The sequence below is a fragment of the Eriocheir sinensis genome, chromosome 61 (assembly GCF_024679095.1).
Source record: "Eriocheir sinensis breed Jianghai 21 chromosome 61, ASM2467909v1, whole genome shotgun sequence".
NCBI classification, from domain to species: domain Eukaryota; kingdom Metazoa; phylum Arthropoda; class Malacostraca; order Decapoda; family Varunidae; genus Eriocheir; species Eriocheir sinensis.
In genome coordinates, this window is record NC_066569.1 from 3,180,005 (window position 1) to 3,207,731 (window position 27,727).

At 40.9% G+C, this 27,727-nt stretch overlaps 1 protein-coding gene across 4 annotated transcripts in view; it reads right to left on the reverse strand.

Moving 5' to 3' along the window:
- LOC126986141 (alkyldihydroxyacetonephosphate synthase, peroxisomal-like) overlaps positions 1-27,727 on the reverse strand; it is a 33,663-nt gene that overhangs the window by 5,272 nt on the left and 664 nt on the right. For all 4 annotated transcript variants that reach the window (XR_007739323.1, XR_007739322.1, XM_050842034.1 and 1 more), the window contains exons 2-13: positions 27,163-27,258; positions 24,057-24,193; positions 12,728-12,877; positions 11,689-11,840; positions 10,723-10,859; positions 9,725-9,903; positions 8,386-8,565; positions 6,596-6,721; positions 5,757-5,887; positions 5,460-5,574; positions 1,315-1,448; positions 633-827 (exon numbers count right to left, since the gene is read on the reverse strand). Coding sequence is in view for 2 of the 4 variants with exons in the window: in XM_050842034.1 (XP_050697991.1) it covers positions 648-827; positions 1,315-1,448; positions 5,460-5,574; positions 5,757-5,887; positions 6,596-6,721; positions 8,386-8,565; positions 9,725-9,903; positions 10,723-10,859; positions 11,689-11,840; positions 12,728-12,877; positions 24,057-24,193; positions 27,163-27,258 (1,717 nt within the window). In the remaining 2 variants the exon portion in view is untranslated. The remainder of the gene's footprint in view (positions 1-632; positions 828-1,314; positions 1,449-5,459; positions 5,575-5,756; positions 5,888-6,595; positions 6,722-8,385; positions 8,566-9,724; positions 9,904-10,722; positions 10,860-11,688; positions 11,841-12,727; positions 12,878-24,056; positions 24,194-27,162; positions 27,259-27,727) is intronic.

Here is a 27,727-nt window from a genome sequence, read left to right on the forward strand (position 1 = left end):
CCACCAAACAGTCTGACAGTCGGGAAAGATTAAAACTAGTGGGGCTGTGTGTTCTCCCATCATGTTCTCTGATCGTAAGTGTATTTGGGTCAAGTGCTAAAACCTGATGAAAAGTATGATTTGTGCTGCTCAAATATGGTAAAAGACGCACACACACACACACACACACACACACACACACACACATACGCACGCACACAGTCAGTTTTTGCTCAAGTGTACGTCTGGAGAGAGATGGTACACACACGCACACACATACATAAACGCACACAATTTTTCCCTCTCTCTCTCACACACACACACGTACATGGTCATTCCTATTTCATGTGTGCGTCTGAAAAGCGATGGTACACACACCCACACACATACACACACACACACAGTTTCTCTCTCACACACACACACATGCACACACACTCTCTCTCCCTCTCTCTCTCTCTCACACACACACACACACACACGCACACACACTCTCTCTCCCTCTCTCTCTCACACACACACACACACACACACATACCCATACTCTCGCAATAGGTAAATACATTCTTTCTCTTTCTTCCACTCTCTCTCTCTCTCTCTCTCTCTCTCTCTCTCTCTCTCTCTCTCTCTCTCTCTCTCTCTCTCTCTCTCACCTTCCTCCTCCCTTTCTAGAGCAAATTTCCGTTAGCGAAGATATTTTCAGGGTCGAAGTACTCCTTGATGGCCTTGAGCGCTCCGAGGCCCGGCGCGGAGACTGTCTGGCCCATCCACTGGCGCCTGATCTTGCCGATGCCGTGGTGGTGAGAGATGCTGCCCCCACACGCCAGGATCTCATTGCGCGCGTTACCCTGGTGCGGAAGGGGTGGGATTTAGTGGTGGTGGAGGGTGGGGGGTGGGGGGGTCAGTTTTTTTTTTTTTTTAGGTTATGTTTGTGTTGGTTATTTGAGTCTCTCTCTCTCTCTCTCTCTCTCTCTCTCTCTCTCTCTCTCTCTCTCTCTCTCTCTCTCTCTCTCTCTCTCTCTCTCTCTCTCTCTCTCTCTCTCTCTCTCTCTCTCTCCTTTTTAATCCCCTCCCTTTCCTCTCTCTTTTTTCTTCTCCCTTCCTCAACACCCATATCTCTCTCCCTACCCTTCCTTCCCTCCCTCCTCCCTCTCCCTTCTCTCCCTCTCTATTCTTCCTTACTTCACTCCTCTCTCTCCCTTCCCTCCTTCCCTACCCTTCCTTACCTCCCTTATCACTCCCCCTTCCCCCCTTCCCTCCCTCCTTACTTCACTCCTGTCTCTCCTTTCCCTTCCTTCCCTACCCTCCCTTCCCTTCCTCCTGCCTCCCCCTCACCTCAATCTCCTCATACAAATGGACGGGATCGGAGAGGCCGCGGTAGTTGAAGGCGAAGTAGAAGTAGACGCAGGCACCGGCGTCGTAGGTCTGCGTGACGCGGCAGGTGACGAAACTGTGCTTGATGCCACGCTCTGAAGGGGAACATGAAGACAAAGTTACGGGGGGACTGAAAAGGAGGGAATTACAGAGGCGAAGGTTATAGAGAAACTTATGTATGCAGTCGTGCTCTGAAGGGGAGAAGGAGGAAGAATGTTAAGGGGGAACTGAAAAGACTGCAATAAGGTAATGAAACTGAAGGGAATTACAGAGGCGAAGGTTATAGAGAAACTTGTGTATGCAGTATTAAAACTAGGGAATAACAAGAGTCTATGGAGATGAAACTGTGCTTGATGCTGCGTTCTGAAGGGGGGAAGGAAGACAAGGTTACGGGGGACTGAAAAGACTGCAATAAGGTAATGAAACAAGGGAATTACAAGAGTCTATGGGGATGAAACTGTGCTTGATGCCGCGCTCTGAAGGGGGGAAGGAAGACAATGTTACGGGGGACTGAAAAGACTGCAATAAGGTAATGAAACAAGGGAATTACAAGAGTCAATGGGGACGAAACTGTGCTTGATGCCGCGCTCTGAAGGGGGGAAGGGAGACAATGTTACGGGGGACTGAAAAGGCTGCAATAAGGTAATGAAACAAGGGAATTACAAGAGTCTATGGGGATGAAACTGTGCTTGATGCTGCGCTCTGAAGGGGAACACGAAGACAAGGTTACGGGGGACTGAAAAGACTGCAACAAGGTAATGAAACAAGGGAATTACAAGAGTATGGGGATGAAACTGTGCTTGATGCTGCGCTCTGAAGGGGAACACGAAGACAAGGTTACGGGGGACTGAAAAGACTGCAATAAGGTAATGAAACAAGGGAATTACAAGAGTATGGGGATGAAACTGTGCTTGATGCTGCGCTCTGAAGGGGGGAAGGAAGACAAGGTTATGGGGGACTGAAAAGACTGCAATAAGGTAATGAAACAAGGGAATTACAAGAGTCTATGGGGATGAAACTGTGCTTGATGCTGCGCTCTGAAGGGGGGAAGGAAGACAAGGTTACGGGGGACTGAAAAGACTGCAATAAGGTAATGAAACAAGGGAATTACAAGAGTCTATGGGGATGAAACTGTGCTTGATGCTGCGCTCTGAAGGGGGGAAGGAAGACAATGTTATGGGGGGACTGAAAAGACTGCAATAAGGTAATGAAACAAGGGAATTACAAGAGTCTATGGGGACAAAACTGTGCTTGATGGTGCGCTCTGAAGGGGGGAAGGAAGACGAGGTTATGGGGTGACTTAAACGAATGTGATGCAAATAAATGAGGTCCTGAAGGGATGAAGAAGGACAAGGGTTACGGCATAAGGAGGGACCAATGTACGTGTTACTGATGAAGTAGAAGGTAAAATAAAATAAAAATAACCGTTCTTCTTTTCGGGCTACAGAAATATGTAGTTCCGAGAATAGAATATGTGATAATAATAAGAAGAAGAGGAAGATGGAAGAAGAAGACTAAGAAAATGAAATGGAAGGAGAAGAAGAAAAAAGGAAAGAAGAAAACGAAGAAAAATATAACACACAGCATCAACACCAACAGCGATATGCCTTACCCTTGCACTCGGAGGTAAAATAAAGAAAAGACTAATTACCTTTGTGGACTTGGGAGACAGTTCTTGTGAAAATAGACGACTTAACACATGAAAACAGGTACAGAGTCGGCAAGGAAAGGGAAGGGAAGGGCTGAGGTAGAAGGCAAACTAAAGAAAACTGGACTACTCTCCCTTGTGGCCTATAGAAATACATAGTTCCGAGAGTTAGAAGCATCAGAATACAGGCCCTTTCCTCCCTTCCCGAGCCTTACCCTTGCACTCCGAGGTGAAATAAAGAAAAGACTTATTACCTTAGTGGACTTGGGAGACAGTTCCTGTGAGAATAGACGACTTAACACATGAAAACAGGTACAGAGTCGGCAAGGAAAGGGAAGGGAAGGGCTGAGGTAGAAGGCAAACTAAAGAAAACTGGACTACTCTCCCTTGTGGCCTATAGAAATACATAGTTCCGAGAGTTAGAAGCATCAGAATACAGGCCCTTTCCTCCCTTCCCAAGCCTTACCCTTGCACTCGGAGGTGAAATAAAGAAAAGACTAATTACCTTTGTGGACTTGGGAGACAGTTCTTGTGAGAATAGACGACTTAACACATGAAAACAGGTACAGAGAAGGCAAGGAGAGAGAAGGGAAGGGCTGAACTAGAAGGCAAACTAAAGAAAACTGGACTACTCTCCCTTGTGGCCTAGAGAAATACGTAGTTCCGAGAGTTAGAAGCACCAGAATACAGGCCCTTTCCTCCCTTCCCGAGCCTTACCCTTGCACTCCGAGGTGAAATAAAGAAAAGACTTATTACCTTTGTGGACTTGGGAGACAGTTCCTGTGAGAATAGACGACTTAACACATGAAAACAGGTACAGAGTCGGCAAGGAAAGGGAAGGGAAGGGCTGAGGTAGAAGGCAAACTAAAGAAAACTGGACTACTCTCCCTTGTGGCCTATAGAAATACATAGTTCCGAGAGTTAGAAGCATCAGAATACAGGCCCTTTCCTCCCTTCCCGAGCCTTACCCTTGCACTCCGAGGTGAAATAAAGAAAAGACTTATTACCTTAGTGGACTTGGGAGACAGTTCCTGTGAGAATAGACGACTTAGCACATGAAAACAGGAACAGAGAAGACAAGGAAAGGGAAGGGAAGAACTGAGGTAGAAGGCAAACTAAAGAAAACCAGACTACTCTCCCTTTAGGCCTATAGAAATACATAGTTCCAAAGGTTAAAAGCATCAGAATACAGGCCTTTCCTTCCTTCCCAAGCCTTACCCTTGCACTCCGAGGTGAAATAAAGAAAAGACTAATTACCTTTGTGGACTTGGGAGACAGTTCCTGTGAGAATAGAGGACTTAGCACATGAAAACAGGCACAGAGGAGACAAGGAAAGGGAAGGGAAGAGCTGAGGTAGAAGGCAAATTAAAGAAAACTTGACTACTCTCCCTTGTGGCCTAGAGAAATACATAGTTCTGAGAATTGAAAGCATCAGAATACAGGCCCTTTCCTTCCTTCCCGAGCCTTACCCTTGCACTCGGAGGTGAAATAAAGAAAAGACTAACTACCTTTGTGGACTTGGGAGACAGTTCTTGTGAGACTAGAGGACTTAGCACATGAAAACAGGAACAGAGAAGACAAGGAAAGGGAAGGGAAGAACTGAGGTAGAAGGCAAACTAAAGAAAACTGGACTACTCTCCCTTTAGGCCTATAGAAATACATAGTTCCGAGAGTAAGAAGCATCAGAATACAGGCCCTTTCCTTCCTTCCCGAGCCTTACCCTTGCACTCGGAGGTGAAATAAAGAAAAGACTAATTACCTTTGAGGACTTGAGAGACAGTTCCTGTGAGAATAGAGGACTTAGCACATGAAAACAGGTACAGAGAAGACAAGGAAAGGAAAGGGAAGGGCTGAGGTAGAAAGCAAACTAAAGAAAACCTGACTAATCTCTGTGGCCTTCTTGGGAAATAGTTATAATGTAGCAGTCACCGCTCAAATCGCGTGCTCTCTTACCCGGTGACTCCTCAGAAAATGTGGCGCTGCAGCACAGACTCTAACGTTCGTTCTTACTCTGTGTCAATGTTTTCGTTTGTGGTCCCGTCTCGCTGTGTCTTGTGCGTCTAATTGTTTATCTCATTACTTGTTTATCTTCTACTGTCTGTCCTTGTCCTGCTATACACTCCTTCTACATATTGTTCACCACACACACAAACACTCCAATGTCATTCACACTACATTACATCTTCACAAACGCATATACACACAAAACACGTTCCTTGTATGTCTTGTCCGTGTCAATGACCTCTGTGTATTTTTGTCAATAAAGCAACCCTGATGGATATTGCCTTTCTCTATCCGTGAATCAATTAGCGCTAAGAACACTCACTTACACGCCAACAATAGAAGGCAAACTAAAGAAAACCTGACCAATCTCTGTGGCCTTGGGAAATAGTTATGAGAGTCGAAAGCGTAAAAAAAATACAACCCCCATTCTCTCCCCTGCCTTCCCGAGCCTCACCCTTGCACTCCGAGGTGATGCGGTGTTTTACGTTGTGGCAAAGGGTGTAGACGCGATCCCAAGGCACGGACGTCTCGAAGGACTCCGCCACGATGCCGTAGTCGAAGCCAAGATCCTGCAGGTGTGAGACGGAAGTAGGATTTTAAGGCAGGTAGGATGTCCTTTAAGCATCGCACATGAATACTGAAACTGGGTGTGATTCTGGATAAATAACACATCAGTTCGAGGGTGGGAATTAGGTTGAGTTAGGATGTGTGTGTGTGTGTGTGTGTGTGTGTGTGTGTGTGTGTGTCTTACCCTGATGTACGCGATGACGAAGGTTAGCATGTAGCCCCTCTCGCCGTTAGCCCCCCCGGCCGGCACCCCCCCACTGGCCGTCGCGATCTTGTACAGACGAGCCTCTTGTGCCGTCACCTCTTGCTCTGAGCCTGTAGTAATAGTAGTAGTAGTAGTGGTAGTGGTAGTAGTAGTAGTAGTAGTGGTAGTAGTAGTGGTAGTGGTAGTAGTAGTAGTAGTAGTAGTAGTAGTAGAGGAAGAACTCTTTACTATTATTTCACACGCATTTCTTTCCTATATTTTTTGTGCATGTCATTAGTTTTTCGTGTAGTATTTATCTCATTTTAAAAACTCTCCATATTATTTGTTTTTACACTTTTAACCCGGTAGCAGCAGGGATCATGTTTCTTAATGGTCCCTCCAAGCGAGAAAAATGAGAAAAAATCACCCCTCACACAAACCATTCCATAATATATATCAAAGCATTTGTGATCAGATTATGTATCATCTATTTTGGGGGTAAATATCATGGCACAAATTTGGCCTGTCTCAGCTACACAGTGAAGCCACAAATTTGGCCCATTGCTGCTACACGGTGAAGCCACAAATTTGGCCCATTGCTGCTACATGGTGAAGCCACAAATTTGGCCCGTCGCAGCTACACAGTGAAGCCACAAATTTGGCCCATTGCTGCTACATGGTGAAGCCACAAATTTGGCCCATTGCTGCTACATGGTGAAGCCACAAATTTGGCCCGTCGCAGCTACACAGTGAAGCCACAAATTTGGCCCGTTGCTGCTACCAGGTTAAAAACTCTCCATATTATTTGTTTTTATATTTTTAAGCACAATCGTTCCCACCTTCGAAGAGCAGCGTCGCCACACACATGCGCTCCACGTCGAAACACTTGATCTTGGTGATGTAAACTTTCTTCAGTCCGTCCATGAACAACCCGAAGAGGCCGGTCGGAGGCTTGAGCGCATGACCTGACGATGACAAATTAAAGGAGAATTAAAAAGGGAAATATCACGTATTGAGTTAGAAGAAGAATGATAAAAAGCCACCAACTATTTCTACAGGTCAAAGAGGGTGTCAATCGGGCTCTAATGAGTGTTTCTTTAGGGTCATGGTACAGGGGAAGGGTCAAACTACCACCAGGGTGATAAAACAACCCCTGGAAATGCCCCAAACTTCTATGAATCAGTAAAAAGGGTGATGGGAAGTGATTTAGAGGAAGGAAAAGCATTATGCAGAAAAGATAAAGGAAGAAAAGGAAAGATTGAGAAAGGATTATGCAGAAGAGATACAGTAAGGAAGGGTCAAACTCACCAGGGCGATAAAGCTACCCCTGGAAATGCCCCAAACTCCTACGAATCAGTGAAAAGGATGGTAGGGAAATGATTTAGAGGAAGGAAAAGGAGTATGGGGAAGAGATGAAGGAAGAAAAGGAAAGATCGAGAAAGGATTATGAAGAAGAGATACGGAAAGGAAGGGTCAAACTACCACCAGGGTGATAAAACTACCCCTGGAAATGCCCCAAACTCCTACGAATCAGCAAAAAGGGTGATGGGAAGAGATTTAGAGGAAGGAAAGGGATTATGGGAAGAGATGAAGGAAGAAAAGGAAAGATCGAGAAAGGATTATGAAGAAGAGATATGGAAAGGAAGGGTCAAACTACCACCAGGGTGATAAAACTACCCCTGGAAATGCCCCAAACTCCTACAAATCAGTAAAAAGGGTGATAGAAAGAGATTTAGAGGAAGGAAAAGGACTATGGGGAAGAGATGAAGGAAGAAAAGGAAAGATCGAGAAAGGATTATGAGGAAGAGATATGGAAAGGAAGAGAAGGAAAAGGGTATATTGGAGTGTTCAGAAAGATAACAACAGATTAAATAAAAAAAGAATAAGGTACAGAATAAACATAAATGCCAGAATCAGTTGAAAAAATAATAGAAAAAAAAATTATAGATGAAAAACAAGATAACTAAATAAGCCCCACAATTAACATCATCATTATTCATCCTCATTCATCCACTCATCCACCAGCTCATTCATCTGCCACACCAGTCATTCATCCACTCACACTCTTATCCATGTACTCATCCACAGCATCAGTCATCCATCACTCACTACTCTCACCCATGAACTCATCCACTAACTTGTCACTCATCCACCAACTCACTCATCACACCAGTCATTCATCCACTCACACTCTTATCCATTTACTCATCCACATTATCAGTCCTCCATCACTCACTGCTCTCTCTCATTGAACTCATCCATCCATTCATCCACTAACTTGTCACTCATCCACCACACCAGGCATTCATCCACTCACACTCTTATCCATGTACTCATCCACAGCATCAGTCATCCATCACTCACTACTCTCACTCATGAACTCATCCACCCATTCACCCACTAACTTGTCATTCATCCACACCGATCATCTGCCACTCATCTATTAGGTACTCACCCATTCACTCATTCATACCAGTCATCCATCACTCACCACTCTAACTCACTGACTCATCCACCCATTCACCCACACCTATCATCCGCCTCTCATCTATTACTCACCCAATCATTCATCCCTCACCCATTCACCCACACCAGTCATCCACCAACTCATCCGTCATCCGCCACTCACCAAACCTGAACTGCTGGTTGTCCATGAGCCTGATGGATGCCGGCTGACACCTCTGCAGCGCCACCTCCCGCATGCACCTCACGCCCGACGCAAAGTCCGGGAAGGCGATGGACCCGTAGTGGACCACCGGGGGGAGGGGCCGGACCTTAAGGGTGACCTCCGTGACCACCCCGAGCGTACCTGAGGGTGGGGGAGGGAATGGGGGTGATTGTGGACGGTTAAAAGTAGATAAAAAAATGATTGTATGGAAATTGGACTGGGGTGATGGGAGTCAATATTGGAAGCTTAGAACTATATAAAAGATTGTAAATAAACGGAATAGGGTGATGGGGGTGATTGTGGACGGTTAAAAGTAGATAAAAAAATAATTGTACGGAAATTGGACTGGGGTGATGGGAGTCAATATTGGAAGCTTAGAACTATATAAAAGATTGTAAATAAATGGAATAGGGTGATGGGGGTGATTCTGGACGCTTAAAAGTAAATAAAAAATAGTTGTACGGAAATTGGACTGGGGTGATGGGAGTCAATATTGGAAGCTTAGAACTATATAAAAGATCGTAAATAAAAGGAATAGGGTGATGGGGGTGATTGTGGACGCTTAAAAGTAAATAAAAAATAACTGTACGGAAATTGGACTGGGGTGATGGGAGTCAATATTGATGCTTAGAACTATATAAAAGATCGTAAATAAATGGAATAGGGTGATAGGGGGATGGGGGTGATTCTGGACGCTTAAAAGTAAATAAAAAATAATTGTATAGATATTGGAGAAGTGATGGGGTGATGGGAGGCAATATTTGATGCTTAGAACTATATAAAAGATCGTAAATAAATGGAATAGGGTGATAGGGTGATGGGGGTGATCCTGGACGCTTAAAAGTAAATAAAAAATAGTTGTACGGAAATTGGAGAAGTGATGGGGTGATGGGAGTCAATATTTGATGCTTAGAACTATATAAAAGATCGTAAATAAATGGAATAGGGTGATAGGGTGATGGGAGTTGATATCGCATGCTTAGAAGTGAAAAAATAATAAAAAAAAGAAAAAAAAATAGAGGAGAGAGATGGAAGAGTGAGGAACCAGAGTGGAGTAAGGGTGGAGTATAAAATGACTGTGTGTGTGTGTGTGTGTGTGTGTGTGTGTGTGTGTGTGTGTGTGTGTGTGTGTGTGTGTATGTATTTACCTAGTTGTGACATACGTGAAACTAGGTAAATACACACATACACACACACACATACAGAGACAGACACACACACACACACACACACAGTCATTTTATGTGTGTGTGTGTGTGTGTGTGTGTGTGTGTGTGTGTGTGTGTGCGCGTGACCTCACCTTCCGACCCCATGATGAGGTGCTGCACGTCAGGCCCCGCAGAGAGCCTGGGGCCGGCGGGGTAGCGTTCGACGGTGCCCCGCGGGGTGACCACCCTCACCTGCACCACCAAGTCCTCAATGTTCCCGTAAATGTTCTTCTTCATCCCCGACGCTCTTGTGGCCACCCAGCCCCCGAGACTGTGCAGGGAGGAAGCGAGGATGGTTAGGTTAGTTTTTGTTTTTTTTTGTTTTTTACAGCAAAGGAGACAGCTCAAGGGCACAAAAAAAGGAAACAATAATAGAAAAAAGCCCGCTACTCGCCGCTCCCACAAAAGTAAAAAGTAAAGAGTAGCCAAAAGAGAGGTCAATTTCGGGTGGAGAGGTGTCTTGATCCACCCTTCTCCTACACTCTTCTACCACTTACGCTACATAGAATAACGCAAAAAAAAAATACATGAAAAATAATATACCCAAAACAACTACCTCTTAGCCAATCACAGCTGCCCTTACCAAGAGGAGGAGGAGAATGATGGATTAATGTAAGAAATGGAGGAGGAGGAGGAGGAGGAGGAAAAGGGGGTGAGGTAAAAGAGAAGGAGAGTGGAATTTTACGAGAAAGTTTTTTTGTTTTGTTTTTAGTTTTTGTTTATTTATTTTTATTATTTTATGTATTGTTTTGATGTGAGATTAACTTTATAGGTTGGCAAGGGCATCAGTTAACTTTAGAGATTTACATTTACATCTCATATCAAAACAATACATAAAATAATAAAAATAAATAAATAAAAACAAAAACAAAAATTTCTCTTAAAATTCCACTCTAGACGATTCAGGGCAAATTCCTCCTAATCATTCCCCCCTTCAAATACTTTCACAGCTGCCCCTTACCAATTCCCTTACTTACTCTACATAGAATAATACAATAAAAAAATACATGAAAAATAATATACCCAAAACAACAATCTCTTAGCCAATCGCAGCCGCCCCTTACGAATGCCCTTACTACCATCTACGCACCTAGAGAATTCATAGGAGTCCGGCTCGTGCCCTGTGGTGTAGCCTCGCGCCCTCAGCTGTCTCTCCAGGTCCTGCCCGATGATGCCGGCCTCGATGCGCGCCGTTAAGTTCTTCTCGTCCAGCCATAAAATGTTACTCTGGGGGGAGGGGATAAGGAGAGGAGGTGAGGGATGTGATGTAGGAAGGAAGGAAGGAAGGAAAGAGAGAGAGAAGGGAAAGAAGGAAAGGAAATGAAGAACAAGAGAAAGGAAGAAGAAAATGAAGAACAAGAGAAAGAATGGAAAGAAGGAAAGGAAAGCAGAGGAAAGAAATTAGAGAAGGAAAGAAAGAAGGAAGGAAAGGCAGAGGAAAGAAATTAGAGAAGGAAAGAAAGAAGGAAGGAAAGGCAGAGGAAAGAAATTAGAGAAAGGAAAGAAAGATGGAAGGAAAGAAAGGATATTAAGAACAAAAGAAAGGAAGAAGGAAATGAAGAACGACAGAGAGAAAGAAAGGAAATAAAATAAAGGAAAAAGAATGACAGGGAAAGAAAGAAAGGAAATCAAGAAGGAAAGAATGACAAAGAAAGAAAACGAGAGAGAAAGAAAGAAAGGAAATCAAGAAAGAAAGAAAGAAAGAATGACAAAGAAAGGAAGAAAGGAAATCAAGAAAGAAAGAAAGAAAGAATGACAAAGAAACAAAGAAAGAAAGGAAATCAATAAAGAAAGACAGAAAGAAAACAACAGAATAAAAATAAAACAGAAAATAAAATAAAATAATAGGAAGGAAGGAAGGAAAGAAAGGAAGAAGGGAAAGAAGGAAAGGAAATTAAGAACAAAAGAAAGACAAAGAAAACAACAAAATAAATATAAAAATAAAATAGAAAATAAAATGAAGGAAGTAAAGAAAGAAAATAAATCAAGAATGCAAAACAAAGAAAACAACAAAAATAAAAACAAAATAAAAACAACAACAACAAAAACAACCCACCATCTGCGAGGTATCCAGGGAGACAATCATGCGGCTCTCCTCCTCGGGGCACAGCAGGGCGCCGGAGACACTGGTGCCGCCTCCGAAGGGGATGAGGACGACCCCGTGCTGCCCCGCCAGCCCCACCAGCACCTCCACGTCCTTGTGTGCGCCTGGTGGAGTGGTGGTGGTGGTGGTGGAAGGGAAGGAGAAGAAGGGAGAATTAATTTATAAGATAATGATGTGGAGGAGGAGGAGGAGGAGGAGGTTATGATGTGGGAGGAGGAGGAGGAAGAAGAATTAATGTAAGAAAAGGAGGAGGAGGAAGATGAGGTAAAAAAGTAGAGGGAGGAGGAGGAGGAGGAGGAGGAGGAGGAGGAGGAAGATGAGGTAAAGAAGTGGAGGGAGGAAAAGGAGGAGGAGGAGAAAGAGGGGGCTAACTGTAGGAGGAGGAGGAGGAGGAGGAGGAGGAGGAGGAGGAGGAGGAAGACGTGAGGTGGAAGAGAAGGCATAAAAGGTATAAGGAGGAGGAGGAGGAGGAGAAAAACAATGAGGAGGAGGAGGAGGAAGAAGAGGTGAGGTAGAGGAGGAGGTGAGAGAGGAGGAGGAAGAGGAGGAAGAGAGGTTATGAGGTGGAAGAGGAAGCAAAGAAAACAGGAGAAGAAGGAGGAAAACAAGGAGGAGGAGGAGGTGAGAGAGAAGAAGGAGGAAGAGGAGAAGGAGGAGGAGAGCTTATGAGGTGGAAGAGAAGAGAAGAATGGAGGAGGAGGAGGAGGAGGAGGAGGAGGAGGCAATGATGAATGAGCTATAAAAGGAGGTAAATAAATTGAGAGAGAGAGAGAGAGAGAGAGAGAGAGAGAGAGAGAGAGAGAGAGAGAGAGAGAGAGAGAGAGAGAGAGAGAGAGAGAGAGAGAGAGAGAGAGAGAGAGAGAGAGAGAGAGAGAGACAGAGACAGACAGAAAGAGAGAGAGACAGAGAGAAAGAGGGAAAGACAGACAGAGAGAAAGACAGAGACAGAGAGAAAGAGAGCGAGAGAGAGCGAGAGATGCCGTCAACTCACCGGGCCACACCACCATGTCTGGGATGCGCGGGAACATGCCTTGCCGAAGCACAAAGATCTCGGCAAGTGTGTGTCCATGGGCGCGGAAGAGGCGGTCGTCCCCCTCAAGGCTGTGGTTGAGGCCTAGCGCTCGGACCTCATCCACGAACCCTGCGGAAATAACGACGGAACAATAAATAAAGTGATCATTGGTATTGTTTGCGGAAATAACGACGGAAAAATAAATAGTGATCATTGGTATTGTTTGCGGAAATAACGACGGAAAAATAAATAGTGATCATTGGTATTGTTTGCGGAAATAACGACGGAAAAATAAATAAAGTGATCATTGGTATTGTTTGCGGAAATAACGACGGAAAAATAAATAGTGATCATTGGTATTGTTTGCGGAAATAACGACGGAAAAATAAATAAAGTGATCATTGGTATTGTTTGCGGAAATAACTACGGAAAAATAAATAGTGATCATTGGTATTGTTTGTGGAAATAACAACAGAAAAATAAATAAAGTGATCATTGGTATTGTTTGCGGAAATAACTACGGAAAAATAAATAGTGATCATTGGTATTGTTTGCGGAAATAACTACGGAAAAATAAATAGTGATCATTGGTATTGTTTGCGGAAATAACTACGGAAAAATAAATAAAGTGATCATTGGTATTGTTTGCGGAAATAACGACAGAAAAATAAATAAAGTGATCATTGGTATTGTTTGCGGAAATAACGACAGAAAAATAAATAAAGTGATCATTGGTATTGTTTGCGGAAATAACGACAGAAAAATAAATAAAGTGATCATTGGTATTGTTTGCGGAAATAACAACGGAAAAATAAATAAAGTGATCATTGGTATTGTTTGCGGAAATAACAACGGAAAAATAAATAAAGTGATCATTGGTATTGTTTGCGGAAATAACGACAGAAAAATAAATAAAGTGATCATTGGTATTGTTTGCGGAAATAACAACGGAAAAATAAATAAAGTGATCATTGGTATTGTTTGCGGAAATAACGACAGAAAAATAAATAGTGATCATTGGTATTGTTTGCGGAAATAACAACGGAAAAATAAATAAAGTGATCATTGGTATTGTTTGCGGAAATAACAACGGAAAAATAAATATAGTGATCATTGGTATTGTTTGCGGAAATAACGACAGAAAAATAAATATAGTGATCATTGGTATTGTTTGCGGAAATAACGACAGAAAAATAAATAGTGATCATTGGTATTGTTTGCGGAAATAACGACAGAAAAATAAATAGTGATCATTGGTATTGTTTGCGGAAATAACAACGGAAAAATAAATAAAGTGATCATTGGTATTGTTTGCGGAAATAACGACAGAAAAATAAATAGTGATCATTGGTATTGTTTGCGGAAATAACGACAGAAAAATAAATAAAGTGATCATTGGTATTGTTTGCGGAAATAACGACGGAAAAATAAATATAGTGATCATTGGTATTGTTTGCGGAAATAACGACAGAAAAATAAATAGTGATCATTGGTATTGTTTGCGGAAATAACGACAGAAAAATAAATATAGTGATCATTGGTATTGTTTGCGGAAATAACGACAGAAAAATAAATAGTGATCATTGGTATTGTTTGCGGAAATAACGACAGAAAAATAAATAGTGATCATTGGTATTGTTTGCGGAAATAACGACGGAAAAATAAATATAGTGATCATTGGTATTGTTTGCGGAAATAACGACAGAAAAATAAATATAGTGATCATTGGTATTGTTTGCGGAAATAACAACGGAAAAATAAATAAAGTGATTGTTGGTATTGTTTGCGGAAATAACGACGGAAAAATAAATAAAGTGATCATTGGTATTGTTTGCGGAAATAACGACAGAAAAATAAATATAGTGATCATTGGTATTGTTTGCGGAAATAACGACGGAAAAATAAATATAGTGATCATTGGTATTGTTTGCGGAAATAACGACGGAAAAATAAATAAAGTGATCATTGGTATTGTTTGCAGAAATAACGACAGAAAAATAAATATAGTGATCATTGGTATTGTTTGCGGAAATAACGACGGAAAAATAAATATAGTGATCGTTGGTATTGTTTGCAGAAATAACGACAGAAAAATAAATAAAGTGATCATTGGTATTGTTTGTGGAAATAACGACAGAAAAATAAATAAAGTGATCATTGGTATTGTTTGCAGAAATAACGACAGAAAAATAAATAAAGTGATCATTGGTATTGTTTGCGGAAATAACGACGGAAAAATAAATAAAGTGATCATTGGTATTGTTTGCGGAAATAACAACGGAAAAATAAATAAAGTGATCATTGGTATTGTTTGCGGAAATAACAACGGAAAAATAAATAAAGTGATCATTGGTATTGTTTGCGGAAATAACGACAGAAAAATAAATATAGTGATCATTGGTATTGTTTGCGGAAATAACAACGGAAAAATAAATAGTGATCATTGGTATTGTTTGCGGAAATAACAACGGAAAAATAAATAGTGATCATTGGTATTGTTTGCGGAAATAACAACGGAACAATAAATAAAGTGATCATTGGTATTGTTTGCGGAAATAACGACAGAAAAATAAATAGTGATCATTGGTATTGTTTGCGGAAATAACAACGGAACAATAAATAAAGTGATCATTGGTATTGTTTGCGGAAATAACGACGGAAAAATAAATAGTGATCATTGGTATTGTTTGCGGAAATAACAACGGAACAATAAATAAAGTGATCATTGGTATTGTTTGCAGAAATAACAACGGAAAAATAAATAAAGTGATCATTGGTATTGTTTGCAGAAATAACAACGGAAAAATAAATAAAGTGATCATTGGTATTGTTTGCGGAAATAACTACAGAAAAATAAATATAGTGATCATTGGTATTGTTTGCGGAAATAACAACGGAAAAATAAATAAAGTGATCATTGGTATTGTTTGCGGAAATAACAACGGAAAAATAAATAAAGTGATCATTGGTATTGTTTGCGGAAATAACAACGGAAAAATAAATATAGTGATCATTGGTATTGTTTGCGGAAATAACGACAGAAAAATAAATAAAGTGATCATTGGTATTGTTTGCGGAAATAACGACAGAAAAATAAATAAAGTGATCATTGGTATTGTTTGCGGAAATAACGACAGAAAAATAAATAAAGTGATCATTGGTATTGTTTGCGGAAATAACGACAGAAAAATAAATAGTGATCATTGGTATTGTTTGCGGAAATAACAACGGAAAAATAAATAAAGTGATCATTGGTATTGTTTGCGGAAATAACGACAGAAAAATAAATAAAGTGATCATTGGTATTGTTTGCGGAAATAACAACGGAAAAATAAATAAAGTGATCATTGGTATTGTTTGCGGAAATAACAACGGAAAAATAAATAGTGATCATTGGTATTGTTTGCGGAAATAACAACGGAACAATAAATAAAGTGATCATTGGTATTGTTTGCGGAAATAACGACGGAAAAATAAATAGTGATCATTGGTATTGTTATTGTTTTGGGGTGTTATATATATTTTTTTTCTTACAGTATATTATTATTATTTTTTTTTTTTTTATTATTATTATTACAGTATATTATTTTTTATTTATTTTTTATTTTTTCTGCATTGTTTTCTTTTTCTTTTCTTCTTTTTCTTCTTCTTTCTGCATTGTTTTCTTTTTCTTCTTTTCTCTTTTCTTCTTCCTGCATATTATTTTTTTTTCTTTTTCTTCTTCTTACTGTACATTATTTTTTTTTCTTTTCCTTCTTTTCTTCTTCTTATCATCATTACTTCTTACTTCCTTTTCTTCTTTCATTTTTCTTCTTCTTCCTCTTCTTTTTCTACGAGGCTTCACAAACAAGCGAATTCAGACGCAGATATGTCTTACAAATACGTACACATGTTTTCCATTCACTCCTTCCTTCATATATTTTTCTAACTTTTAAACTACCTAATGATGCTGCACTAATCCCGCCTACTTCACAAATTGCTCCCTTCCCTTATGATTCTTACGCTAGAAGAATTAACCCAGTAGCAGCGACGGGCCAAATTTGTGGCTTTACCGTGTACCAGCGACGGGCCAAATTTGTGGCTTTACCGTGTAGCAGAGACGGGCCAAATTTGTGGCTTTACCATGTAGCAGCGACAGGCCAAATTTGTGGCTTTACCATGTACCAGCGACAGGCCAAATTTGTGGCTTTACCATGTAGCAGCGACGGGCCAAATTTGTGGCTTTACCATGTACCAGCGACAGGCCAAATTTGTGGCTTTACCATGTAGCAGCGACGGGCCAAATTTGTGGCTTTACCGTGTAGCAGCGACAGGCCAAATTTGTGGCTTTACCATGTACCAGCGACAGGCCAAATTTGTGGCTTTACCATGTAGCAGTGACGGGCCAAATTTGTGGCTTTACCGTGTAGCAGCGACGGGCCAAATTTCTGCCATGATATAAACCCCCAAAATAGATGATGCATAAACTGATCACAAATGCTTTGATATATATTATGAAATGGTTTGTGTGAGGGGTGATTTTTTCTCATTTTTCTCGCTTAGAGGGACCATTAAGAAACATGATCCCCGCAGCTACCGGGTTAAATTTGTTGATGCAGACTACGCAGCTACTGGGTTAAATTTGTTAATGCAGACCACGCAGCTACTGGGTTAAATTTGTTAATGCAGACCACGCAGCTACTGGGTTAAATTTGTTGATGCAGACCACACAGCTACTGGGTTAAATTTGTTAATGCAGACCACACAGCTACTGGGTTAAATTTGTTGATGCAGACTACACAGCTACTGGGTTAAATTTGTTAATGCAGACTACACAGCTACTGGGTTAAATTTGTTGATGCAGACTACACAGCTACTGGGTTAAATTTGTTAATGCAGACTACACAGCTACTGGGTTAAATTTGTTGATGCAGACTACAGCTACTGGGTTAAATTTGTTGATGCAGACTACACAGCTACTGGGTTAAATTTGTTAATGCAGACTACAGCTACTGGGTTAAATTTGTTGATGCAGACTACACTGCTACTGGGTTAAATTTGTTGATGCAGACTACACAGCTACTGGGTTAAATTTGTTGATGCAGACTACACAGCTACTGGGTTAAATTTGTTAATGCAGACTACACAGCTACTGGGTTAAATTTGTTAATGCAGACTACACAGCTACTGGGTTAAATTTGTTGATGCAGACTACACAGCTACTGGGTTAAATTTGTTGATGCAGACTACACAGCTACTGGGTTAAATTTGTTGATGCAGACTACACAGCTACTGGGTTAAATTTGTTAATGCAGACTACACAGCTACTGGGTTAAATATGTTAATGCAGACTACACAGCTACTGGGTTAAATTTGTTGATGCAGACTACACAGCTACTGGGTTAAATTTGTTGATGCAGACCACACAGCTACTGGGTTAAATTTGTTGATGCAGACTACACAGCTACTGGGTTAAATTTGTTGATGCAGACTACACAGCTACTGGGTTAAATTTGTTAATGCAGACTACACAGCTACTGGGTTAAATTTGTTGATGCAGACTACACAGCTACTGGGTTAAATTTGTTAATGCAGACTACACAGCTACTGGGTTAAATTTGTTGATGCAGACCACACAGCTACTGGGTTAAATTTGTTGATGCAGACTACACAGCTACTGGGTTAAATTTGTTAATGCAGACTACACAGCTACTGGGTTAAATTTGTTAATGCAGACTACACAGCTACTGGGTTAAATTTGTTGATGCAGACTACACAGCTACTGGGTTAAATTTGTTGATGCAGACCACACAGCTACTGGGTTAAATTTGTTGATGCAGACTACACAGCTACTGGGTTAAATTTGTTGATGCAGACTACACAGCTACTGGGTTAAATTTGTTAATGCAGACTACACAGCTACTGGGTTAAATTTGTTAATGCAGACTACACAGCTACTGGGTTAAATTTGTTGATGCAGACTACACAGCTACTGGGTTAAATTTGTTGATGCAGACCACACAGCTACTGGGTTAAATTTGTTGATGCAGACTACACAGCTACTGGGTTAAATTTGTTAATGCAGACTACACAGCTACTGGGTTAAATTTGTTAATGCAGACTACACAGCTACTGGGTTAAATTTGTTAATGCAGACCACACAGCTACTGGGTTAAATTTGTTAATGCAGACTACACAGCTACTGGGTTAAATTTGTTAATGCAGACCACACAGCTACTGGGTTAAATTTGTTAATGCAGACTACACAGCTACTGGGTTAAATTTGTTAATGCAGACCACACAGCTACTGGGTTAAATTTGTTAATGCAGACCACGCAGCTACTGGGTTAAATTTGTTAATGCAGACCACACAGCTACTGGGTTAAATTTGTTAATGCAGACCACGCAGCTACTGGGTTAAATTTGTTAATGCAGACCACACAGCTACTGGGTTAAATTTGTTGATGCAGACTACACAGCTACTGGGTTAAATTTGTTGATGCAGACCACACAGCTACTGGGTTAAATTTGTTAATGCAGACCACACAGCTACTGGGTTAAATTTGTTGATGCAGACCACGCAGCTACTGGGTTAAATTTGTTGATGCAGACCACGCAGCTACTGGGTTAAATTTGTTAATGCAGACCACGCAGCTACTGGGTTAAATTTGTTAATGCAGACCACGCAGCTACTGGGTTAAATTTGTTGATGCAGACCACACAGCTACTGGGTTAAATTTGTTAATGCAGACCACACAGCTACTGGGTTAAATATGTTGATGCAGACCACGCAGCTACTGGGTTAAATTTGTTAATGCAGACCACGCAGCTACTGGGTTAAATTTGTTAATGCAGACCACACAGCTACTGGGTTAAATTTGTTAATGCAGACCACACAGCTACTGGGTTAAATTTGTTGATGCAGACCACACAGCTACTGGGTTAAATTTGTTGATGCAGACCACACAGCTACTGGGTTAAATTTGTTGATGCAGACCACGCAGCTACTGGGTTAAATTTGTTAATGCAGACCACGCAGCTACTGGGTTAAATTTGTTGATGCAGACCACACAGCTACTGGGTTAAATTTGTTAATGCAGACCACGCAGCTACTGGGTTAAATTTGTTGATGCAGACCACGCAGCTACTGGGTTAAATTTGTTAATGCAGACCACGCAGCTACTGGGTTAAATTTGTTAATGCAGACCACGCAGCTACTGGGTTAAATTTGTTAATGCAGACCACGCAGCTACTGGGTTAAATTTGTTAATGCAGACTACACAGCTACTGGGTTAAATTTGTTAATGCAGACCACGCAGCTACTGGGTTAAATATGTTGATGCAGACCACACAGCTACTGGGTTAAATTTGTTGATGCAGACCACGCAGCTACTGGGTTAAATTTGTTAATGCAGACCACGCAGCTACTGGGTTAAATATGTTGATGCAGACCACACAGCTACTGGGTTAAATTTGTTGATGCAGACCACGCAGCTACTGGGTTAAATTTGTTAATGCAGACTAAAAGGTTAATGCAAGCAAGAAAAATACAAAGTTGAGCTGCATAAATGTACGTTGTATGTATAAAGCTGTAAGATATCCACTTGTTTATTGGTAGAAGAAATACAACATAGGAGGAGAGATACATAAGACAAGGGAAGGAATGAGTAAACTAAAGAATGTCTCGGGGTGATAAATTTTTCCATGACACATCTAAGATAACACAAAAAATGGTCATGTTACGTCTTATCTTATCAACGTCTCTCTCTCTCTCTCTCTCTCTCTAACACATGGCCGAGGCTTTTTGACTTTTTCCACTGACAAGGAGCGGTTACTGTCCCCTTTTGAGCATTGGGGACGGGGTGTGTGGTGTGTGAAGGTCCCGCCAGTACCCAGAGATCGACTATAATAAGCTTGTTCTAATCCGCCAGTACCCAGAGATCGACTATAATAAGCTTGTTCTAATCCGCCAGTACCCAGAGATCGACTATAATAAGCTTGTTCTAATCTGCCAGTACCCAGAGATTGACTATAATAAGCTTGTTCTAATCTGCCAGTACCCAGAGGTTGACTATAATAAGCTTGTTCTAATCTGCCAGTACCCAGAGATTGACTATAATAAGCTTGTTCTAATCCGCCAGTACCCAGAGATCGACTATAATAAGCTTGTTCTAATCTGCCAGTACCCAGAGGTTGACTATAATAAGCTTGTTCTAATCTGCCAGTACCCAGAGATCGACTATAATAAGCTTGTTCTAATCTGCCAGTACCCAGAGATCGACTATAATAAGCTTGTTCTAATCTGCCAGTACCCAGAGATTGACTATAATAAGCTTGTTCTAATCCGCCAGTACCCAGAGATCGACTATAATAAGCTTGTTCTAATCTGCCAGTACCCAGAGATCGACTATAATAAGCTTGTTCTAATCCGCCAGTACCCAGAGATCGACTATAATAAGCTTGTTCTAATCTGCCAGTACCCAGAGATTGACTATAATAAGCTTGTTCTAATCCGCCAGTACCCAGAGATTGACTATAATAAGCTTGTTCTAATCCGCCAGTACCCAGAGATTGACTATAATAAGCTTGTTCTAATCCGCCAGTACCCAGAGATTGACTATAATAAGCTTGTTCTAATCTGCCAGTACCCAGAGATCGACTATAATAAGCTTGTTCTAATCCGCCAGTACCCAGAGATCGACTATAATAAGCTTGTTCTAATCCGCCAGTACCCAGAGATCGACTATAATAAGCTTGTTCTAATCCGCCAGTACCCAGAGATCGACTATAATAAGCTTGTTCTAATCTGCCAGTACCCAGAGATTGACTATAATAAGCTTGTTCTAATCTGCCAGTACCCAGAGATCGACTATAATAAGCTTGTTCTAATCCGCCAGTACCCAGAGATTGATTATAATAAGCTTGTTCTAATCCGCCAGTACCCAGAGATTGACTATAATAAGCTTGTTCTAATCCGCCAGTACCCAGAGATCGACTATAATAAGCTTGTTCTAATCCGCCAGTACCCAGAGATCGACTATAATAAGCTTGTTCTAATCTGCCAGTACCCAGAGATCGACTATAATAAGCTTGTTCTAATCCGCCAGTACCCAGAGATTGACTATAATAAGCTTGTTCTAATCTGCCAGTACCCAGAGATCGACTATAATAAGCTTGTTCTAATCTGCCAGTACCCAGAGATCGACTATAATAAGCTTGTTCTAATCTGCCAGTACCCAGAGATTGACTATAATAAGCTTGTTCTAATCTGCCAGTACCCAGAGATCGACTATAATAAGCTTCTTCTAATCTGCCAGTACCCAGAGATCAACTATAATAAGCTTATTCTAATCTGCCAGTACCCAGAGATTGACTATAATAAGCTTGTTCTAATCTGCCAGTACCCAAAGATTGACTATAATAAGCTTGTTCTAATCTGCCAGTACCCAGACATTGACTATTATAAGCTTGTTCTAATCAGGAGGGTACTTGCTGGCGATGAGGAGTCCAGCGTATGATCGGGCCGTGGTGAATTAAGCGCGTTTATGCAACCTCTTCTACTGTCGTCATAAACTCTTGAAGCCTTTATCAGGTGTCTCAATTATGGCTCTTGACAACCATTTTTTTTTTTCTATAGCTTTTGCTGAGTATGATGCTCGGAAAGTTACAATCTGAGTTTTTCTGTCTTCTTCCTATGTCTCAATTGACTTATACTAGGACCATAATTACTGAAAGAGACTAAAATGATACTCTTGACGAGCTCTATTAATTTTTTTTTGTCTTTCGTAATTGTTTTTTTTTAACGCATTTTTCATTACGTAAATACTGAAAAAAAACCATTGAGGAAAAAAAATTATACTCTTGACGACCTCTGTTAATTTTTTTGTCTTTAATGATTACTTTTTTCGGATTTTTCATTATGTAAATACCCCCCAAAAATGAGGAAAATAAATAAAAAAAAATTATACTCACGATGCCCTCTATTAATTTTTTTCTGTCTTTCGTAATTACCTTTTTTTGGATTTTTCATTATGTAAATACCGGAAAAAATGAGAAAAATGTATAAAATGATACTCTCGACGACCTCTATTATTTTTTTCTTTCGTAATCGCTTTTTTTATGCATTTTTCATTACGTAAATACCAAACAGAAAAACATTGAGGAAAAAATTATACGCTTGACGACCTCTATTATTTTTTTCTTTCATTACGTAAATACCAAACAGAAAAACATTGAGGAAAAAATTATACGCCTGACGACCTCTATTATTTTTTTCTTTCATTACGTAAATACCAAACAGAAAAACATTGAGGAAAAAATGATATGCTTGACCTCTATTTTTTTTTTCTTTCATTACGTAAATACCAAACAGAAAAACATTGAGGAAAAAATTATACGCCTGACGACCTCTATTATTTTTTTCTTTCATTACGTAAATACCAAACAGAAAAACATTGAGGAAAAAATGATATGCTTGACGACCTCTATTATTTTTTTCTTTCGTTACGTAAATACCAAACAGAAAAACATTGAGGAAAAAATTGATACGCTTGACGACCTCTATTATTTTTTTCTTTCATTACGTAAATACCAAACAGAAAAACATTGAGGAAAAAATTGATACGCTTGACGACCTCTATTATTTTTTTCTTTCATTACGTAAATACCAAACAGAAAAACATTGAGGAAAAAATTGATACGCTTGACGACCTCTATTATTTTTTTCTTTCATTACGTAAATACCAAACAGAAAAACATTGAGGAAAAAATTGATACGCTTGACGACCTCTATTATTTTTTTCTTTCATTACGTAAATACCAAACAGAAAAACATTGAGGAAAAAATTGATACGCTTGACGACCTCTATTATTTTTTCTTTCGTTACGTAAATACCAAACAGAAAACATTGAGGAAAAAATGATACACTTGACGATCTCTATTATTTTTTTTCTGTCTTTCATAATCGCTTTTTATTATGCATTTTTCATTACGTAAATACCAAAAAAAAACAGGAAAATAAAAATTATACTCTTGACAACCTCTATCATTTTTTTTGTCTTTTGTAATCGCTTTTTTTACGCATTTTTCATCACGTAAATACCAAACAGAAATCAAGGAAAAAAAAAACTGATACGGTACGAAGAGAGCGAGAGCGAGAGAGAAATTACAATGATTCTCTCAACGAGCTCTATTTTTTTTTTTTGTCTTTAATAAATCGCTTTTTCTTACGTATTTTTCATTATGTAAATACCGAACAGAAATCAAGGAAGAAAAAAAAAAAATGATACGAAGAGAGCAAGAGAGAGAGAGAGAGAGAGATATCCTTACCCTGGTGTAGTATGGGCTGGGGTATCTGATGGGGCAGGGGCGGCGGCTGGGGGGGCTGGCAGTCCTCAAAGTCCACTCCCAGCGTCTCCTTCACCCAACCGGCAAAGTGCGGGAGAACCATGTTGCCGATTTTGTACCTGCGGGTGACGGGGGAAGGGGTGTTATGGGGGGGGGGGTTACAAATGATACATACATACATACACACACACACAAAAAAAAAAACGTCTGCCACTCCTCCTGCTTCCCTCTTTCTTTTGTTTTGTTTTATTATCAGATATATTTTTATTAGTATATGTAATCTATTTTATTATTATATGTATTTTTTATTATTATTATATAGGATTGTACTATAAGACATTTCGCCACCCAAGAACACCTATTTGGCAAGGCTTTCATGGAAGTTGTGGGCATTTCCAGGGGTAGTTTTATGACCCTGGTGGTAGTGTGACCCTTCCTCTGTACTGTGAACCTAAAGAAACAACTATTTGACAAGGCTTTCGTGGGAGTTGTGGGCATTTCCAGGGGTAGTTTTATGACCCTGGTGGTAGTGTGACCCTTCCTCTGTACTGTGAACCTAAAGAAACACTTATTTGGCAAGGCTTTCATGGAAGTTGTGGGCATTTCCAGTAGTTTTATGACCCTGGTTGTAGTGTGACCCTTCCTCTGTACTGTGAACCTAAAGAAACACCTATTTGACAAGGCTTTCATGGAAGTTGTGGGCATTTCCAGGAGTAGTTTTATGACCCTGGTGGTAGTGTGACCCTTCCTCTGTACTGTGAACCTAAAGAAACACATATTTGACAAGGCTTTCGTGGGAGTTGTGGGCATTTCCAGGAGTAGTTTTATGACCCTGGTGGTAGTTTGACCCTTCCTCTGTACTGTGAACCTAAAGAAACACATATTTGACAAGGCTTTCGTATGAGTTTGGGGCATTTCCAGGAGTAGTTTCATGACCCAGGTGGTAGTCTGACCCTTCCTCTGTACTGTGAACCTAAAGAAACACATATTTGACAAGGCTTTCATATGAGTTTGGGGCATTTCCAGGAGTAGTTTCATGACCCAGGTGGTAGTCTGACCCTTCCTCTGTACTGTGAACCTAAAGAAACACCTATTTGACAAGGCTTTCGTGGGAGTTGTGGGCATTTCCAGGAGTAGTTTCATGACCCAGGTGGTAGTCTGACCCTTCCTCTGTACTGTGAACCTAAAGAAACACCTATTTGACAAGGCTTTCGTGGGAGTTGTGGGCATTTCCAGGAGTAGTTTTATGACCCTGGTGGTAGTGAGACCCTTCCTCTGTACCATGAACCTGGAGGAACACTCATTAGAACCCAACTGGTCCCCTCTTTGACCTTTAGAAATAGCAGATGTGAGAAGCAAAAGTGTCTTAAAATACTCTAAGCAATAAATGAGACAAAAAAAATCATCACTACCTTACTGAAACATTGAAAGATTTGATAGCAGCCACGGCAATACAATAACAGCGCTGAGATGTATATATATAAAAATTTATAAGCTGTGTCACCAAGCAATAGAGATTCTGTGTACATAAAAAAGGGTGTTAGGTATAAGGCAAACCGAGATAAGGGAGAGATAAGAGAGATGGAGAGGGAGATAACAAGATGATGATAAGACAGACACACAAAAGTGGAAGGGGATGGAGGAGGAGGAGGAGGAGGAGGAGGGACAAGAAGAAAGAAAGAATGCTAGTTAAAGAAAAGAAGAGAAGGAGCGAGAGATGAGATACACATAAACACACACAAGAGGAAGGAAGAGGAAGGAGGATGAAGAGGAGGAGGGAGAAGAAGAGGAGTTACCTGACCCTAATAAGCAAGGAGGAGGAAGATGAGGAAGAGGAGGAGGAAGAAGAAGAAGAAGTTACCTGCCCCTAATAAGCAAGTAGGAGGAAGAGGAGGAAGAGGAGGAGGAAGAAGAAGAAGAGGAGTTACCTGACCCTAATAAGCAAGGAGGAGGAAGAGGAGGAAGAGGAGGAGGTAGAAGAATAGGAGTTACCTGACCCTAATAAGCAAGAAGGAGGAAGAGGAGGAAGAGGAGGAGGAAGAAGAAGAAGAGGAGTTACCTGACCCTAATAAGCAAGAAGGAGGAAGAGGAGGAAGAAGAGGAGGAAGAAGAAGAAGAGGAGTTACCTGACCCTAATAAGCAAGAAGGAGGAAGAGGAGGAAGAGGAGGAGGAGGAAGAAGAAGAGTTACCTGACCCTAATAAGCAAGAAGGAGGAAGAGGAGGAAGAGGAGGAGGAAGAAGAGGAGTTATCTGAACATAAGAAGCTAGTAGGATGACGAGGAGGAAGAGGAGGAGGAGGAAGAAGAAGAGTTACCTGCCCCTAATAAGCAAGAAGGAGGAAGAGGAGGAAGAGGAGGAGGAAGAAGAAGAAGAGGAGTTACCTGACCCTAATAAGCAAGAAGGAGGAAGATAAGGAAGAGGAGGAGGAAGAAGAGGAGTTACCTGACCCTAATAAGCAAGAAGGAGGAAGAGGAGGAAGAGGAGGAGGAAGAAGAAGAGTTACCTGACCCTAATAAGCAAGGAGGAGGAAGAGGAGGAAGAGGAGGAGGAAGAAGAAGAAGAGGATTACCTGCCCCTAATAAGCAAGAAGGAGGAAGATGAGGAAGAAGAGGGGGAAGAAGAAGAAGAGGGTTACCTGCCCATAATAAGCAAGGAGGAGGAAGATGAGGAAGAGGAGGAGGAGGAAGAAGAGTACCATAGTTGCCTGCCCCTAATAAGCAAGGAGGAGGAGGAGGAAGAAGAGTACCATAGTTGCCTGACCCTAATAAGCAAGGAGGTGGAAGAAGAAGAGGAGGAGGAGGAGGAAGAGGAGTTACTTGCCCATAATAATAAAACAATCAGGCAGAATAAAACTAAAATAACCAGGCAGGTGCAACATTGCGAGATCATCACACTCAGCCTATCTATGTATTTGCCGACTTCCAACACAAAAACTCCCTCCTTGACCCCAGTAACTGCCTTCATGTATAATTATCGTTACAATGGTTAATTACTGGTGGCTTTGGCAATAGCTACGGCTTAGAAACCGGTGAATACGCGGCTCTGAGTACGAGAATCTGGTGGGCAGGTGTGATGTGCGTTACCTACCTGTTGCCGGTGAAGGAAACATAGTAGTCGTCCCCTTTATGAACCACAAACTTGGAGTCCTTGTAGCCCCAGCCGTTCCACTTCAAGACCTCCTGCCTGGAACACAGAGACATAGATAAATAGATAGATAGGTTGATAGATAAGCCTGTAATACATATAGTTAACTTGAAAGACAGAGACCGGCCTGTAGTATTTGTATAGATGGATGGATAGAAAGAGGGAGATAGTGGCCTGTAATACATATAGATAGATATAGGTCAGTAACATATAGATATAGGCCTGTAACATATAGACAGACAGACAAATGCAATATGTAGATGATAGTTAGACATTAAAATATCAACTACCCTTTTCTTCCCCATACCCAACCATTTCCAGTTCCCTACTCAACCATTTCCACTATTACCCATATATTAAACACCCATTTCCTGTAATAACCAAACCTCTTCCATATCAACCACCCATATCCCATACTCCTCAACCATCACCCATTTCCAGCATCCATCTCCTTTCCTTCTCAACCATTTCCACTACCCAATTTCCATATTACTCACCCCATTTCCCA